This window comes from Oncorhynchus mykiss, chromosome 5 (genome assembly GCF_013265735.2).
Source record: "Oncorhynchus mykiss isolate Arlee chromosome 5, USDA_OmykA_1.1, whole genome shotgun sequence".
Lineage (NCBI taxonomy): Eukaryota > Metazoa > Chordata > Actinopteri > Salmoniformes > Salmonidae > Oncorhynchus > Oncorhynchus mykiss.
In genome coordinates, this window is record NC_048569.1 from 36337239 (window position 1) to 36354745 (window position 17507).

At 42.8% G+C, this 17507-nt stretch overlaps 1 protein-coding gene across 1 annotated transcript in view; it reads right to left on the reverse strand.

The window, feature by feature from the left end:
* Nucleotides 1-401: 401 nt before the first annotated feature.
* The window catches only part of LOC110523703 (protein phosphatase PTC7 homolog), a 29469-nt gene continuing 12363 nt past the window's right edge, over nt 402-17507 (reverse strand). Inside the window, exons 2-6 of the mRNA XM_021602632.2 lie at nt 8126-8305; nt 5319-5517; nt 3847-3970; nt 3602-3731; nt 402-3440 (exon numbers count right to left, since the gene is read on the reverse strand). Of these exons, the coding sequence (XP_021458307.1) occupies nt 3382-3440; nt 3602-3731; nt 3847-3970; nt 5319-5517; nt 8126-8305 (692 nt within the window). The 3' untranslated portion in view covers nt 402-3381. The remainder of the gene's footprint in view (nt 3441-3601; nt 3732-3846; nt 3971-5318; nt 5518-8125; nt 8306-17507) is intronic.

Below are 17507 nucleotides of genomic sequence, written 5' to 3' on the forward strand. Positions count from 1 at the left end.
TTGATTGACAGTCATACGATCCCTGATGGGTTGGGAAGGTGACCAGCATTTGACCATGACTAAGGCAAACTAATCAAGCACCTTCCCATGAATACATGTGAAAAATATCCCAGCTATATAGAACTGACCTCAACAGGGCAAGTTAATCTGCAAGCTAGGCAATGTTTCACACTGCTATTGAAATTTGTCAGAGGCAGTGCCATCACAGTGAAGGCTGCAATCAACAGCTGTGCATAGTGTCCTTTTTAATGATGGTTTCATATAACACAGGGGGAAAGCAACACTGTATAAAAAGGAGGTATTATGTGATAAAAGATAAATGCAGTCTTGCGATGGTTTGATGAAATTCCAGATAAAGCCTTTACTCAATGCATAGTCACAAAAACTCAGAGGCATGCATCTTAGTATAAATACTATATTCTTTATTTAAATATTTTGCAACTTTGAAAACACATTTACAGAACCTAGTCCTGCATTATTACACTGCGCACACACACATGTAGCTTTCATACTCACAAACATTGCTTAGAGAAAAACACACAGACCTCGTCTTGACAGCAGAAGCACCATTGAAAAACTGTCAAGAGCGTGGACAGAATTAGAGGGACTTAATTGACATTGAGCAACATACAAGATACATCTATTTGTTAAGGCGGAATCGGTGCTCACCATTATCAATAAAAAGCACTTCAACCTGCATCGCCCTTCCTGCTTCAACACAGTGTCTCCTTAAACCATAGACGTTGACTCTCACAAAATCCGATCAGGTAATTAATTATTCATTAACACAGTGCACCCCCACAGACTGTCGGAAAGAGCAAACCGGAAATATGAGAATGACCAATGAACGTCGGTGCATGTTTTAAGTGTTTGAAGGACAACCTTTAAATTAAGGGGAGTTGATCAGACATTTGGAGGCGAGGCAAGCTGTGAGCGACAGTGGCACCTTTGCAGTTAAGCAAATTCCAGTAGTTCAAATAGCTGGGACAAAGACAGCTTGTCATGCAAATACAGAATGCATAGGACAGACGATATTCATGAAATGAAGTCAAAGGCTACAGAAAATTAACTTAAACCAAATTGAAATAGTATTTAGTACACAAAACATACATTTAATTGTACCCATTGATCTTGCCTGTATGGTTGCTTGATGTTCTTTCAAATTATTTTTATGCAAAACTACGCAAGATGATAAATAGTGACAACTTAATTGGTCTCCATTACGCCATGTTAGCCTGACTGCAGGTTTTAGATTAGATTTTTTTTTTACCCTGGTCATGCTTGTGAAGTTTGGCTCTCCTTCTTTGGTTTCTTTAAGGATTCAAAAGCCTGCATTGTAGTTTGTTGCTCACAGACTACCTGTCACATAGAACTAGAGATGCCAATACAACCAAGCCCCTGTTCTGGTCACATTGCATTTTAGGCACAAATAAAAAGACACCTTAGTGGTCTTCTGACTGTTTTGCACCGAAAATACAACTGGGCATCATTCCCCACAAGCAAAATGACAGATTACCTGTCAAACAGATTGACAGATATGCTCTCAATGTGAAAATAGAGACATTTTATGTTACAGTATTGGTGCATGTTTTACTCCAAACCCAGATGAAATCAATGGGGATAAAAGATAGTGAATACTCCTCTTTGGTGCACTGGCTTCATAATCATAACAGAGCAAACACTGGCTAACAATGAAGAGAGGTGTGTGTATTCTGCTATTATGCAGAAAAACCAACAGCATGCCAAGACCAGTACAGGATGATCAAAAATAACAAAATGGCGCACACACCATTCACATAAATAATGTACAGTCAAACACATTGAACTGACAAAATAAAAGCAGCAAGTAAATCATTATTGGGAGACAGAACAAATCTAGAAAAAATATTTTTAGAGATGACACACCCACCACACAGACCACATATGATTCCTACTGAGTAGTAAGATGGTATGATTCCTACTGAGTAGTAAGATGGTATGATTCCTACTGAGTAGTAAGATGGTATGATTCCTACTGAGTAGTAAGATGGTATGATTCATATTTGCCATCCATGGAGCTATAAGGCGTCACAAAAGAATCACACGGTGAATCCATATGTTGGATGACACATTTCAACCGTCACATCATGGCTCTCAAACTAATAACATTAAAGTTATAAAAATAAATCTTTGTTTTTTTATATATATAATTCATACCTGCCCTATTGGTATGGTTGAAAGCATTCCCAGATGCTAGCATTAGCTTTGCAAGTTAACACATATCAACAGCAAAGACATTCAAACAAGAACCTACACCCACTTAGTGCACACGCACGCACGCACACACGTCGACAAAGACATGCCACGCAGACATGCTGTCATAGTTCTGACACTACTACCGGGTCAAACGTGTCCATGTCAATGTCGTGGTTCTTTCGGCCCACGGAAGGGAGGGATTGAGAATATTTACCTTTATAGATTGTGAATGCTCGTTCGTACACATCTGTCACAAAGCAAAATGATCATCCTTTGCATCCTTATCAGCGTCAAAGTGAAGACACACTGCCTTGTTTCACAACACACAATATTTACAAATCCATGCGGCTGTGTGCACTGACAGAATTTTTCAGTAACCTCAATGTGGTGACATTTCAGACTAGCCTATAGGTGGCACTCTGGAGAAATCCCTGCTAGTAAATGGTACTGGCCAGCTACCCCTTCATACAAGTCCAAGACAACAACACCAAACTCATACTGTATCTACATCCTTTCTTATTACAAGTCACAACCCTCTCTAAAACCCACAACAACACAGTCCCGCTCAATTCCCCAGTCTTAGTATCCAGCCACACACATAGAAGCCTTGAAACAGATCATCACGCAGCTACAACATTTACAACACAGACATTCAAATCTCCCTAACAACCACAAACCATGGCTTACTTTACTTATAATACCACTGCTTGTTTCAGGGTGACCAAGCCCAACTCTATCCCCGTATCGGGTCCCTCCCCGCAAAAGCAAACCCCCCCTGCATTCAGGACTGCACTTCGGTCTCAGTCCCAATTAAGTGATGTTTTGAAATAAGATATGGGAGAATGGGAAGAAAGCAGTGTGCTGTTCTACACCGTGTGCATCATGATTAACACGAGAAAGTCTTAGCTGCCTGCCTCCTCTCACTAATACAGTACCAAAACAAAATGGAAGAATACAGATAGAGCTACATTCTGTGGTGAGGAGTTTGTGTTCCATGTTGTGGCGGTGAGATAGGAAGGTCAGTGAGGGGACATGGGGGGGGGGGGCTGCAGTCCGTCCGACGGGAACCAGTGCACTTGAGAAGGAGGCAGGTGGAAGACTTGAATGGCGGGAAGTAAACGGATCCAATAAGCGTCTCACACACACTTAGTCTGTGTATTCTGCCACAATGGACAGCAGCACCGTGATGTCATCAGGCTTCCCCCCTGCAGGACACAAGACAAAAGAGAACGTGTCAATTGGCTTTCCAGAGATCAAAGTCAACCTTGAATAACCCAATCTGCAAGCTGACGGTGGGCATAAAAATACAGTGGAGCTGGAGGTGTTATTAGGGACGTAAAGGACTTCCCAAGAACCTGATACGTACCTCTTACATTCAGGCCATTGTCACAGGCAAACTGAGCGAAAGGGGACATGTAGTTGGGGTCATAGGCCAGTTCGTGTGCTTGCTTTGCAATGCTCTGTGCCGTCTGCTGGATGCTGTCATAGTTGGCGCTCTGAGAAATACAAGCATTAGCATTAGGACAAAGAAATGTGTGCAGGTATTTACTAAGGTGAATGTGTAGATTTAGGTGGGTGTGAAAGCAGCTAGGAGGCACTGCGACGTGTTACCTTGAGCTTTTTGAGCTCTTGCAGGATCATGTAGTCGGGCATGTTGTCGAAGAGGCCATCCGAGGCGGTCAGGATGATGTCACCCAGCTGGACATCGAAGGAGGCGCTATCAGCGGCCTCAGGGCTGGGGAGGAGAACACAGGACAGCACTATTAATCAGGGCCAGCCAGAGGGCACCAGAGAGCTGCTACCAGATAGACAGTACACATGATCCTCACAAACATGATCAGGAGGAATCTGGTCAAAAGGTGACTGTGCCTCAGAGGGATATAATGGCTGGGTAATAAGACAGCAGATTCCTCCTGGCACACAGTGCAGCCTGCCCTGCTCCAGCCCCACCCCCCCGCCCGCCAGGCCCAGCATGATCTCTGGCTCCTAGACAGAGTAGGGGAGCCGGACGTAACCCTCTGCCCTTGAAACTGTGGAATTGCCCTTTATTAAACCCCTTCCATACCAGAAAGACAGAGAGCAAATGTGAACATGTGAGAGTGTGTGTCTGCTGAGAAGTACGTATGTATGGAAGCATAAAGTAACATTGTGCAAGTTTGCGTGTTAATGTGATCGTTATAGGAGAGCCTGAACATCTTGCAGTGCGGACTGCAATATAAAACAATAAAGGTCTCATTTAAATGTAGAAACACATGGTGGAGCTCAAAATAATCCCTATTTTTCCAGAGAACAAGAACAAGCCCCGCGGAAAGGGGTCTGGCGGGTCCGCCCCGCCTGCTACTGGCCTGTGTGTGTGCATGCGCGTGTTTGGCATGGGCCCAGGCACTACACACTGTTGGCAGAACAGCTGAAGTAAGGGGTTGGTTGCTGTCACATGGCCCCTCAATAATAAAAGAGAGAAGGAAAACATACCCTGCCAGCACCTAGGAGCTCACGTGGTCTCCAGGCCAGCCTGAAAATGGCTTGAGGGCTATTGGAGGGTGGGCTGTTGTTTGGCCTAAACTAACTACACAAGGGCACAGCGTCACATGGCTGTTATTGAACCAATAATACAGTCCCAGAATGAGGACAAAGCTTATTCGTTATCTAGCCACCGTTCCTTTCAAATCCTTCTGTGAACTGATGAGAAGGGAAATTCTAGATACGATTTTAACCTTACTTCCAATGACAACCTGTAATTTGCTCCAGGTATATCATCTAAAGCAGGGATGGTCAAACTCATTTTTCCACCAGGGGGTTACGGAATCGGTCTTCCACGAGGTCCAGCGGACTGCACTGAAAATGTGTCATCTTTCCTCACCATCAAAATTAGGCCAAAATAGTAAACTATTTTGAATGCTCTCCCGACTGTCTAGCTTTAGCAAGCTGGACACAGTCAAGAAACAGAATAACATTCTACACAGTTTTGATTTGGTGTGAAGTCATTTTAAAGTCTATGGCGGGGCCATAAAGCCAGTTTTCTCAATACGAATGGGAATTTGAGACCAGGTGGAGGGTCAGAGAAGGAGGTGGAGGAGACTGACCTGTCACTGAGTACCACTCCCTCTGCCCCTGGGGGAGCGATGGACAGCTGGAAAGGGGTGTTGAAGTAGTGCTGCTGTTCATCGGAGCGGTGCACCACCTCTCCCCCTCGCACCACCAGGAAACCAGAGTCCCCTAGATTACACGTGTGCAGTTGGTGGCTCCTTCGGTCCAGGACCACAATACATGCTGTGCTGCTACCTGGGGAAGTGGAGAGGGGCAGAAGAGAGGGAATATACCAACATATGGTGGTTAGCCATCACCTGATATCCATTTCTACTTGTGTTAAAAAAAAAGTGGGGTTATCCGGTACAGCAGGGAAGGGGTGTGTGAGATCACATGCTGGACCAGTCAGTCTGGCACAGACTAAAAACAGATGTCCTTCCCCTGTGTCCCCACTATGCAGCTTCTATCTACCACTGTCCTTCAGAAGGGACGGTCAAGCACAGACCTTGGCTTTAGCTGCTATCACACTATCCTAAAATAAGACGCAGGTCACTTTTCATAGGCAAACATCGTGTAACTTGGTGGACTGTAGTGTCTCAGAGCAGGCAGCCTTGCCTGTGGTGTCGGGTCTCAGTTGAAAAATGTGTTTTAACACGCCAGTGCCATTAAAACAACAACACGTGGACCCGTGAGCAGCGTCAGTAACGGTTCCTTCCACTGACCTTTTAGGTGCTCTGAAATGGACCGAAATGGTAACTGAGGAGGGGGGGGGGGCTAGAGACTTGGTCAGGTGTTTGTCCCAATGACCTCTGTGGAACTGGACCTTGGAACTGGGTGGTGGCCGACTGAAGGACAGCACCATTTCAGTTCATAATCAAATAATGATCTCCAGCACCTTTAGAATTAGAACACAGGGAAGTTAAAAAAAAAAAAACAGTACCTTTAACTTTACTCTATTTTACTTGGGGAGCGGATAATGTGGCCCTAATTAAAAAATTATTAGGGAGGAAAGCTTTGTTATAATGATCTTTTTGGATGGATTGATAGTGCAGCTCAGCAGGCATGTGTTAGTTGGAGTGTGTGTGTTACTCACCTGGCCTGTCCTGTCCCTCCACATGCATTACACTGTGTGTCTATTAGATGTTGACCTATTTAAAAATATATATATAATAAAATAAAAAAATAAAACAAAATAAATAAAAAAAAAATAAAAATCGGCCGATTTTTATATATATTTGTAATAATGTCAATTACAACACTGAATTATTATTATATTTTATTTTTTTGGTTGAATTTTTTTTTTACCCCTTTTTCTCCCCAATTCCGTGGTATCCAATTGTTTAGTAGCTACTATCTTGTCTCATCGCTACAACTCCCGTACGGGCTCGGGAGAGACGAAGGTTGAAAGTCATGCGTCCTCCGATACACAACCCAAACAAGCCGCACTGCTTCTTAACACAGCGCCATCCAACCCGGAAGCCAGCCGCACCAATGTGTCGGAGGAAACACTGTGCATTTAGTATCAAATAAATAATTAAACATGTTTAATTTGGGTAAATAATGCAAAAACACAGTGTTGTAAAAGTGCAAATATGTGCCATGTAAAAAAACTAACGTTAAAGTTTAACATATGAAAGCTGGTGGTTCAATATTCCCAGTTAATTTAAGAAGTTTTAGGTTGTAGTTATTATAGGACTATTTCTCGCTATACCATTTGTATTTCATATACCTTTGAATATTGGATGTTCTTATAGGCACTTTAGTATTGCCAGCCTAATCTCTGGAGTTGATAGACTTGAAGTCATAAACAGTGCTGTGCTTCAAGCATTGCTAAAACCTGCTTGCAAACACAGTAAAGTGCTGTTTGAATGAATGCTTACGAGCCTGCTGCTGCCTTCCACCGCTCAGTCAGAATGCTCTATCAAATCATAGACTTAATTATAATAAACACACAGAAATACGAACCTTTGGTCATTGCTATGGTCAAATCCTGAAATGATCATTTCGAAAACAAAACGTTTATTCTTTCAGTGAAATACGGGAACAATTCCATATTTTGTCGAACGGGTGGCAACCCTAAGTCTAAATATTGCTGTTACATTGTACAACCTTTAATGTTGTCATAATTATGTACAATTCTGGCAAATTAATTACGGTCTTTGTTAGGAAGAAACACAGTTCGCAACAAGCCAGGCAGCCCAAACTGCTGCATATACCCTGACTCTGCTTGCACTGAACGCAAGAGAAGTGACACAATTTCCCTAGTTAATATTGCCAGCTAACATGCATTTATTTGAACTAAATATGCAGATTTAAAAAGATACACTTCTGTGTATTGATTTTAAGAAAGGCATTGATGTTTATGGTTAGGTACATTTGTGCAAGGAATGTGCTTTTTTCGCAAATGCGCTTTTGTTAAATCACCCGTTTGGCAAAGTGGAAGTAGGCTGTGATTCGATGATAAATTAACAGGCACCGTATTGATTATATGCAACGCAGAACAAGCTAGTTAACCTAATAATATCATCAACCATGTGTAGTCAACCATGTGTAGTTAACTAGTGATTATGTGAAGATTGTTTTTATAAGAAGTTTAATGCTAGCTAGCAACTTACCTTGGCTCGTTGCAGCTACAAGGTCCTTTTGACGCTGCACTCGCGTAACAGGTGGTCAGCCTGCTACGCAGTTTCCTCAGGGATTGCAATGTAATTGGTCATAATTGGCATCCAATCCGATTGTTATGAAAATTTGAAATCGGCTATGCCGAATAATCGGTCGACCTCTAGTGTGTATTACTCACCTGTCCCCCCCAATATGCATTATACTGTGAGTGAGTGAGTGAGAATGTAGTATGTGCACTCACCAAGCAGGGGTACTTTGTTTTGTAGAAGCTCATAGTAGCCAGAGGTGAGGATGCCCACAGGGCTGCTGGGGGTGAAGCGGCCCTCCTTCACCAGTCGCTCACATGTCCTCATCAGGGTGGCAGAGAACTGGGACGGGTCCACCCCGTAGTCCCTCCATCCACCTACACCATCCGCCACACCTGAGACACACAGAGAAAAATAAGTGTATAAGTATCAGAACAGTGAATGGTTATGGGAAATTCCACAGTAAAGCATTAAAACACATCGAGAATCTCCCTGCCGATAGGTACTTATCACAGTGGGAGGCCGTTCGTTCTCTTGCTAGAACAAAAGCGGTAAGTGCTGTGTGCCGACCCGGTAGTGACAAATATACTATTTCTCCTTGTAGAATCGCAATGCTTGCCAGTTTCCGACAACTTAACTTTGAGCACATCAGAAAGCATGCACCCCCACGTGGGGGAGCCAACAGGAGTGACAAAAAAATAAAAGGTCATTTTCTCCATACATCCACGAATGAGACAGTCACACTTCATACGCAATGTAGTCTATGGGATGGCAGCTAGCTAAGTGCACACAACACTAAATACCTCCAAGATAGCTAACCACTATGGGTGTAACAGTACACTTACCAAAACATTCAGTACAGGGACCTCGGATCGGTCCGGAATGTGAACCCGAATTTATACGTTAAAAAAATACTTCTAATTAAAACACTAGGCCTAGGGCCTCCCGAGGGGCCTATGGCACTGCATCGCAGCATACCTACAGACCCGGGTTTATTCCCGGGCTGTGCCACAACCGGCCGCGAGTCCCATAGGACAGCGCACAATTGGCCCAGTGTCGTTCGGGTTAGGGGAGGGTTTGTCTGGGGGGGGGCCAGGCTTTACCTGGCTCATTGCCAGTTGAACGGGGTTTCCTCCGACACATTGGTGCAGCTGTCTTCCCAGTTAAGCCGGCGGGTGTTAAGGAGCACGGTTAGGCGGGTCACGTTTCGGAGGATGCATGACTCCACCTTCGCATCTCCCGAGCACCGTTGGGGAGTTGCAGCGATGAGTGAAGATCAAAAAGTGTAAAGGGGGTCAAATACAAACAAATGTAAACACTAGGCCAATAGGCTATACACTACATTGTCCGTGACCGGCCGGTTAAGCATCTCTAGAACACAGTACACAAAAACAAAATGACTCGGAAAATAACATCCCTAAGACTCTCCCTTTTAAACTGGTTGTAGCCCATGAGGCAATAGTCAGGGCTGCAACAACATTCTCAATGTAGGCCACAAAGTGGAGGTATGACCGGTGCCCACACACCTTGGAGCCTCACGATACGATTAACCACACAATGTGGTTTCCCATTACAGCCAGTGCTGCTACCAGGGTAAGGGCCTCCCTGGACACCACATCCTCTTCCTGGGAGCATACTCTGCCCCTCCCTGAGCCTGAGAGATAGTCTGATAAGCACCATGGAGTAGGTTAATAGTGATACATCTTGTGGTCTACTTAGCTTCAGTGCTTAAGAGTAATTTGGGGATTTGGCAGCATGACGGACACTGTTGACCTTTGAACTTGGCTGGTCTCAGGTCTGGTGTTACATCAGTATCAATCTGGAGACTGGGTCAAATGAGCCACACAGACTGACAGAAGGGGCCTGGCATCAGTGCGCACTGCAGTGTCGTCACTCCTCCTTGCACAACCCCAAAAGACCAGTTCTACTGGGCCCTGTTCTCCCTCAGATGAGCTTGGTCTGCTGCTCAATAACAAAACCTTCAGTCTTTGTGGAGCTGACTCAGTCAGAGGAGAGAGAAGGTGAGAATAATATTTCACAAAGATTCACTTTCTTTGCAGTGCTGCAGGAAGAGGGAGAGGTCAGAGAAGAGAGAAGCCATGAACACACACTGCATACTTCGATAAGCTTCCCCCTCCCTACCTCCCTCTCTCTCTCTCTCCTTCACAGAGAGCCCAGTACCAGAGGACAGGTTTCCAGGGAAAAAAAGGACATCCAGCCAACTACTCCATACAAACAGACACACATAAATTCAAGATTCCACAGTGAGGGCCCATACAAGGAGAGCCTCTGCTAGCTATGCAACGCTGTTTGTTGGTGCCTAAAACACACTTTCATATACTGAAAAAAAAAGATAAATGCAACATGTAAAGTGTTGGTCCCATGTTTCATGAGCTGAAATAAAAGATGACAGAAATGTCATACACAAAGCTTATTTTTCTCAATTTGTGCACAAATGTGTTTACATCTGTTAGTGAGCATTTCTCATTTGCCAAGATAATTCATCCACCTGACAGGTGTGGGATATTAAGAAACATTAAACAGCATGATCATTACACAGGTGCACCTTGTGACGGGGACAATAGAAGGCCACTAAAATGTGCAGTTTTGTCTCACACACACAACGCCACAGATCTCAAGTTGAGGGAGTGTGCCATTGTCATGATGACTGCAGGAATGTCCACCAGAGCTGTTTCCAGAGAATTGAATGTTAATTTCTTTACCATAATCCGCCTCCAACGTTGTTTTAAAGAATTTGGCAGTATGTCCAACCGGCCTCAAAACCGCAGACCACATGTATGGCGTTGTGTGGGCGAGCGGTTTGCTGATGTCAACGTTGTGAACAGAGTGCCCCCGTGGGGGCGGTGAGGTTGATACGGGCAGGCATAAATTACAGAGGTATCCATGACCAACAAATGCATATCTGTATTCCCAGTCATGTGAAATCCATGGATTAACTGACTGATTTTTCATATGAATTGTAACTCCGTAAAATCAATGAAATTGTTGCATGTTGCGTTTATATTTTTGTTCAGTATAATTTCTCTGAACATCACCAGATTCACAGGGAATATATTATAGTATGGAGAAGCAATACACCCTGCCACAGCTTCATAATACTTGTCAAACAGAGAACTGATACTGTATACTGGTTGATGGGATTGGCAGGGTGGCTTTTGACAACTCATGTGTTACTCATTGGTACGTTTGGTCCAAATCGGATGTTGGGTACTACGGTTTACTGAATGTTATCTAAATCCTAGAAATAAAAAAAATGTGGTGGAAACAATTATAGCTTAAAACGGAAACGTCACCACAAATCACAATATTCAGAATTCATAGCCATTTCAGGACGTAGTACCGCCCCTGTCGAGGTGGATCCAGTTGAGAAAGGGTGTCAACAAGTAGCTAATGCTACTCACTGAAACAGCCACTCATTCATAGAACATCGGCGTGCGAATAACTATTCATTTTTGTATTGATAACAACTAAAGTTGTGTGGTGCTCAGTACCTGGATGTGCAAGGAAGCACAGGTTGCTGGGGTAACATTTCATCAGTTACCTTACTACGAAGACAAGCAAAGGTAACGTAGATAACTTTGCTAGCTAACGTAACTAGTCAGCGAACTACATTTGTTTATCTAAACCAAAATCTAGCTAGCTTTCAGAAAATGTCAGCAAGACATCCCAAAGTCAATAGCCAGGAGCTATTTGGCAATGTGAGCTAGCTAACGTTAGCTAAAGCCTACTGGACCGTATCGAACTGTTAGCGAATTAACTAATGCAGAAAATAACATGAGTTTGATTGAATCAACATCAAGCTCAGAACCAGGAACTTGTGTAAGTCATCTTAACTCTATGATCAGCAAATACATATACTGGAGCTAGACATAAACATGGTCTGTTTCTTAAGGTCACACGTGGTGTTTATATAAGTAGGCTACAACTTCTACTGTAGTTGTATCTGTATTTGGGAGGCTTAGTTGATTGTTTATGCATAGTTTGAAGTCTAAATTGGAGAAAAGCAGAGTTATTAGTAAGGAGGGAAAGGTGTGGGTGACCGACTAGTGTTTTTTTTTGGGGGGGGGGGGGGGGTGTATTGTGTGTGAAGGTTAGTATTAGAGGTCGACCGATTATGATTTTTCAACACCGATACCGATTACTGGAGGACCAAAAAAGCCGATACCGATTAAATCGGCAGATTTTTCAAAAAAAGGTGTGTATTTGTAATAATGACAATTACAACAATACTGAATTAACACTTATTTTAACTTAATATAATACATCAATAAAATCAATTTAGCCTCAAGTGGATGAAACATGTTCAATTTGGTTTAAATAATGCAAAAACAAAGTGTTGGAGAAGAACGTAAAAGTGCAATATGTGCTATGTAAGAAAGCTAACGTTTCAGTTCCTTGCTCAGAACATATGAAAGCTGCTGGTTCCTTTTAACATGAGTCTTCAATATTCCCAGGTAAGAAGTTTTAGGTTGTAGTTATTATAGGACTATTTCCCTCTATACCATTTGTATTTCAGTAACCTTTGACTATTGGATGTTCTTATAGGCACTTTAGTATTACCCGTGTAACAGTATAGCTTCAGTCCCTCTCCTCGCTGGGCTCGAACCAGCAACACAACAACAACAGCCACCACATCGAAGCAGCGTTACCCATGCAGAGCAAGGGAAACAACCACCCCAAGGCTCAGAGCGAGTGAAGTTTGAAACGCTATTAGCGCGCGCTAACTAGCCAGCCATTTCACTTCGGTCACACCAGCCTCATCTCGGGAGTTGATAGGTTTGAAGTCATAAACAGTGCAATGCTTGACGCACAACAAAGAGCTGCTGGCAAAACGCACGAAAGTGCTGTTTGAATGAATGTTTACGCGCCTGCTTCTGCCTACAACCTCTGTCAGATACTTGTATGCTCAGTCAGATTATATGCAACACAGGACACGCTAGATAAAATCTAGTAATATCATCAACCATGTGTAGTTAACTAGTGATTATGGTTGATAGTTTTTTTACAAGATAAGTTTAATGCTAGCTAGCAACTTACCTTGGCTTACTGCATTTGCGTAACAGGCAGTCTCCTTGTGGAGTGCAACGAGAGAGAGGGAGAGAGAGGCAGGTCGTTATTGCGTTGGACTAGTTAACTGTAAGGTTGCAAGATTGGATCCCCCGAGCTGACAAGGTGAAAGTCTGTCTTTCTGCCCCTGAACGAGGCAGTTAACCCACCGTTCCTAGGCCGTCATTGAAAATAAGAATGTGTTCTTAACTGACTTGCCTAGTTAAATAAAGATGAAATAAAAAGGTGTTAAATTAATAATTACAAAAAAAAAAAAAAAAAAAGATTTCTGCCATTCCGATTAATCGGTCGACCTCTAGTTAGTACGCATGATCTATTGACACGAGGGGGATGGGTGGATATAGTACCTTGTTTGAGTGTGTATTGATGGGGACAGTAGTAAAATATTGTCCTGCAGACTAATCCTGCTGCTGACACCAGCTTTAGTAGTGCAGATCCTGTAGAACCATTGGATGAAAGCTTTCAGCCGGGAACAAGCTAAAGATCATCTGACGCGGAAGGGGGGGGGGGGGGGGGGGGACTGCGCGAGGCTGGCAAGAGCCAAAGTGTCATGGAGCTCATGAATCATGGAGCTCATGAATTTCTGCCAGACCAGCTGCCATTGCCCAACACAAGACAGAGTTCACCAGCAGAAGAACATTCAGGACCCTGCCTGGAACAGTTTGATTGATGTTGTAGTATAATATAGAATGCTTAATATGATCACAACTGCATTGTAGTATAGATATTGTTCGATCTTTTACATTTGGAGTTTAATCAAATGCTTAATATGATCACAACTGCATTGTAGTATAGATATTGTTCGATCTTTTACATATGGAGTTTAATCAAATGTTTTATACAATATGTTTTACAAGTGTACTGACAAGTGACTAAATGATTCCAGCTGCATCAGAAACCAATAAAGTGGCGACTTCAACTTCTGGATCATGTCATTGTGATATTCGTTAAATGTATTTTAAAGTAACTAGATACAATCTTATTGCTAAAACAAAATACATTTAAAATAAAAACCGATTAGTCAGCCAATGTAGCAAATAAGTAGACATGGCTTGTATTCAAGACAGTTTATTTGCTCCGGAAACCGAGGTGAGTTTACACAGCAGTATGAAGGAACAGTAATGTATGACATATACACTACCGTTCAAAAGTTTGGGGTCACTTAGAAATGTCATTGTTTTCCGTGAAAAATGAATAGGAAATATAGTCAAGACGTTGACAAGGTTATAAATTATGTTCTTTTAAATTGAAATAATAGTGTCCTTCAAACTTTGCTATCGTCAAAGAATCCTCAATTTGCAGCAATTACAGCCTTGCAAACCTTTGGCACTTGTTGTCAATTTGTTGGGGTAATCTGAAGAGATTTCACCCCATGCTTCCTGAAGCACCTCCCACAAGTTGGATTGGCTTGATGGGCACTTCTTAAGTACCATACGGTCAAGCTCCTCCCACAACAGCTCAATAGGGTTGAGATCCGGTGACTGTGCTGGCCACTCCATTATAAACAGAATACCAGCTGACTGCATCTTCCTGAAATAGTTATTGCATAGTTTGGAGCTGTGCTTTGGGTCACTGTCCTGTTGTAGGAGGAAATTGGCTCCAATTAAGAGCCGTCCACAGGCTATGGCATGGCGTTGCAAAATGGAGGGATAGCCTTCCTTCGTCAAGATCAATTTTACCCTGTACAAATCTCCCACTTTACCACCATCAAAGCACCCCCAGACCATCACATTGCCTCCACCATGCTTGACAGATGGCATCAAGCACTCCTCCAGAATCGTTAAATTTTTTCTGCGTCTCACGAATGTTCTTCTTTGGGATCCGAACATCTCAAACTTAGATTCGCCTGTCCATAACACTTTTTCCCAATCTTCCTCTGTCGTGGGTACTATTTAATGAAACTGACAGTTGAGGACTTGTGAGTGGTCTGTTTCCAGCTACAATAGTCATTTTACAACATTAACAATGTCTACACTGTATTTCTAATAAATTTGAGGATCACCACTTTATTAAGATTGTGAAATGTCAGAATAATAGTGGAGAGAATTATTTATTTCAGCTTTTATTTCTTTCATCACATTCCCAGTGGGTCAGAAGTTCATATGCACAATTAGTATTTGGTAGCACTGCCTTTAAATTGTTTAACTTGGGTCACATGTTTCAGGTAGCCTTCCAAAGCTTCCCACAATATGTTGGGTGAATTTTGGCCCATTCCTTCTGACAGAGCTGGTGTAACTGAGTCAGGTTTGTAAGGCCACCTTGCTCGCACAGGCTTTTTCAGTTCTGCCCACAAAATGTCTATAGGATTGAGATCAGGGCTTTGTGATGGCCACCAGTACCTTGACTTTGTTGTCGTTATGCCACCTTGCCATACTTTGGAAGTATGCTTGGGGTCATTGTCCATTTGGAAGACCCATTTGCAACCAAGCTTTAACTTCCTGACTGATGTCTTGAGATGTTGCTTCAATATATCCACATCCTTTTTCTCATGATGCCATCTTATTCTGTGAAGTGCACCAGTCCCTCCTGCAGTAAAGCACCCCCACAACATGATGCTGCCACCCCTGTGCTTCACGGTTGGGATGGTGTTCTTCGGCTCCCCCCTTTTCCTCCAAACATAACGATGGTCATTATGACCAAACAGTTCCATTTTTGTTTAATTTATTCAAAAAGTACGATCTTTGTCCCCATGTGTAGTTGCAAACCGTAGTCTGGCTTTTTCATGGTGGTTTTGGAGCATTGGCTTCTTCCTTGCTTAGCGGCCTTTCAGGATATGTCGATATAGGACTCGTTTTACTGTGGATATAAATACTTTGTACTGGTTTCCTCCAGACAAAATGAGTCATCTTCCTGAATGGGATGACGACTGCGTGATCCCATGGTGTTTATACTTGCGTACTATTGTTTGGAAAGATGAACATGGTACAGTGCCTTGCGAAAGTATTCGGCCCCCTTGAACTTTGAGACCTTTTGCCACATTTCAGGCTTCAAACATAAAGATATAAAACTGTATTTTTTGTGAAGAATCAACAACAAGTGGGACACAATAATGAGATGGAACGACATTTATTGGATATTTCAAACTTTAACAAATCAAAAACTGAAAAATTGGGCGTGCAAAATTATTCAGCCCCCTTAAGTTAATACTTTGTAGCGCCACCTTTTGCTGCGATTACAGCTGTAAGTCGCTTGGGGTATGTCTCTATCAGTTTTGCACATCGAGAGACTGAAATGTTTTCCCATTCCTCCTTGCAAAACAGCTCGAGCTCAGTGAGGTTGGATGGAGAGCATTTGTGAACAGCAGTTTTCAGTTCTTTCCACAGATTCTCGATTGGATTCAGGTCTGGACTTTGACTTGGCCATTCTAACACCTGGATATGTTTATTTTTGAACCATTCCATTGTAGATTTTGCTTTATGTTTTTGATCATTGTCTTGTTGGAAGACAAATCTCCGTCCCAGTCTCAGGTCTTTTGCAGACTCCATCAGGTTTTCTTCCAGAATGGTCCTGTATTTGGCTCCATCCATCTTCCCATCAATTTTAACCATCTTCCCTGTCCCTGCTGAAGAAAAGCAGGCCCAAACCATGATGCTGCCACCACCATGTTTGACAGTGGGGATGGTGTGTTCAGAGTGATGAGCTGTGTTGCTTTTACGCCAAACATAACGTTTTGCATTGTTGCCAAAAAGTTCAATTTTGGTTTCATCTGACCAGAGCACCTTCTTCCACATGTTTGGTGTGTCTCCCAGGTGGCTTGTGGCAAACTTTAAACAACACTTTTTATGGATATCTTTAAGAAATGGCTTTCTTGCCACTCTTCCATAAAGGCCAGATTTGTGCAATATACGACTGATTGTTGTCCTATGGACAGAGTCTCCCACCTCAGCTGTAGATCTCTGCAGTTCATCCAGAGTGATCATGGGCCTCTTGGCTGCATCTCTGATCAGTCTTCTCCTTGTATGAGCTGAAAGTTTAGCGGGACGGCCAGGTCTTGGTAGATTTGCAGTGGTCTGATACTCCTTCCATTTCAATATTATCGCTTGCATTTCAATATTATCGCTTGCACAGTGCTCCTTGGGATGTTTAAAGCTTGGGAAATATTTTTGTATCCAAATCCGGCTTTAAACTTCTTCACAACATTATCTCGGACCTGCCTGGTGTGTTCCTTGATCTTCATGATGCTCTCTGCGCTTTTAACGGACCTCTGAGACTATCACAGTGCAGGTGCATTTATACGGAGACTTGATTACACACAGGTGGATTGTATTTATCATCATTAGTCATTTTGGTCAACATTGGATCATTCAGAGATCCTCACTGAACTTCTGGAGAGAGTTTGCAGCACTGAAAGTAAAGGGACTGAATAATTTTGCACGCCCAATTTTTCAGTTTTTGATTTGTTAAAAAAGTTTGAAATATCCAATAAATGCCGTTCCACTTCATGATTGTGTCCCACTTGTTATTGATTCTTCACAAAAAAAATACAGTTTTATATCTTTATGTTTGAAG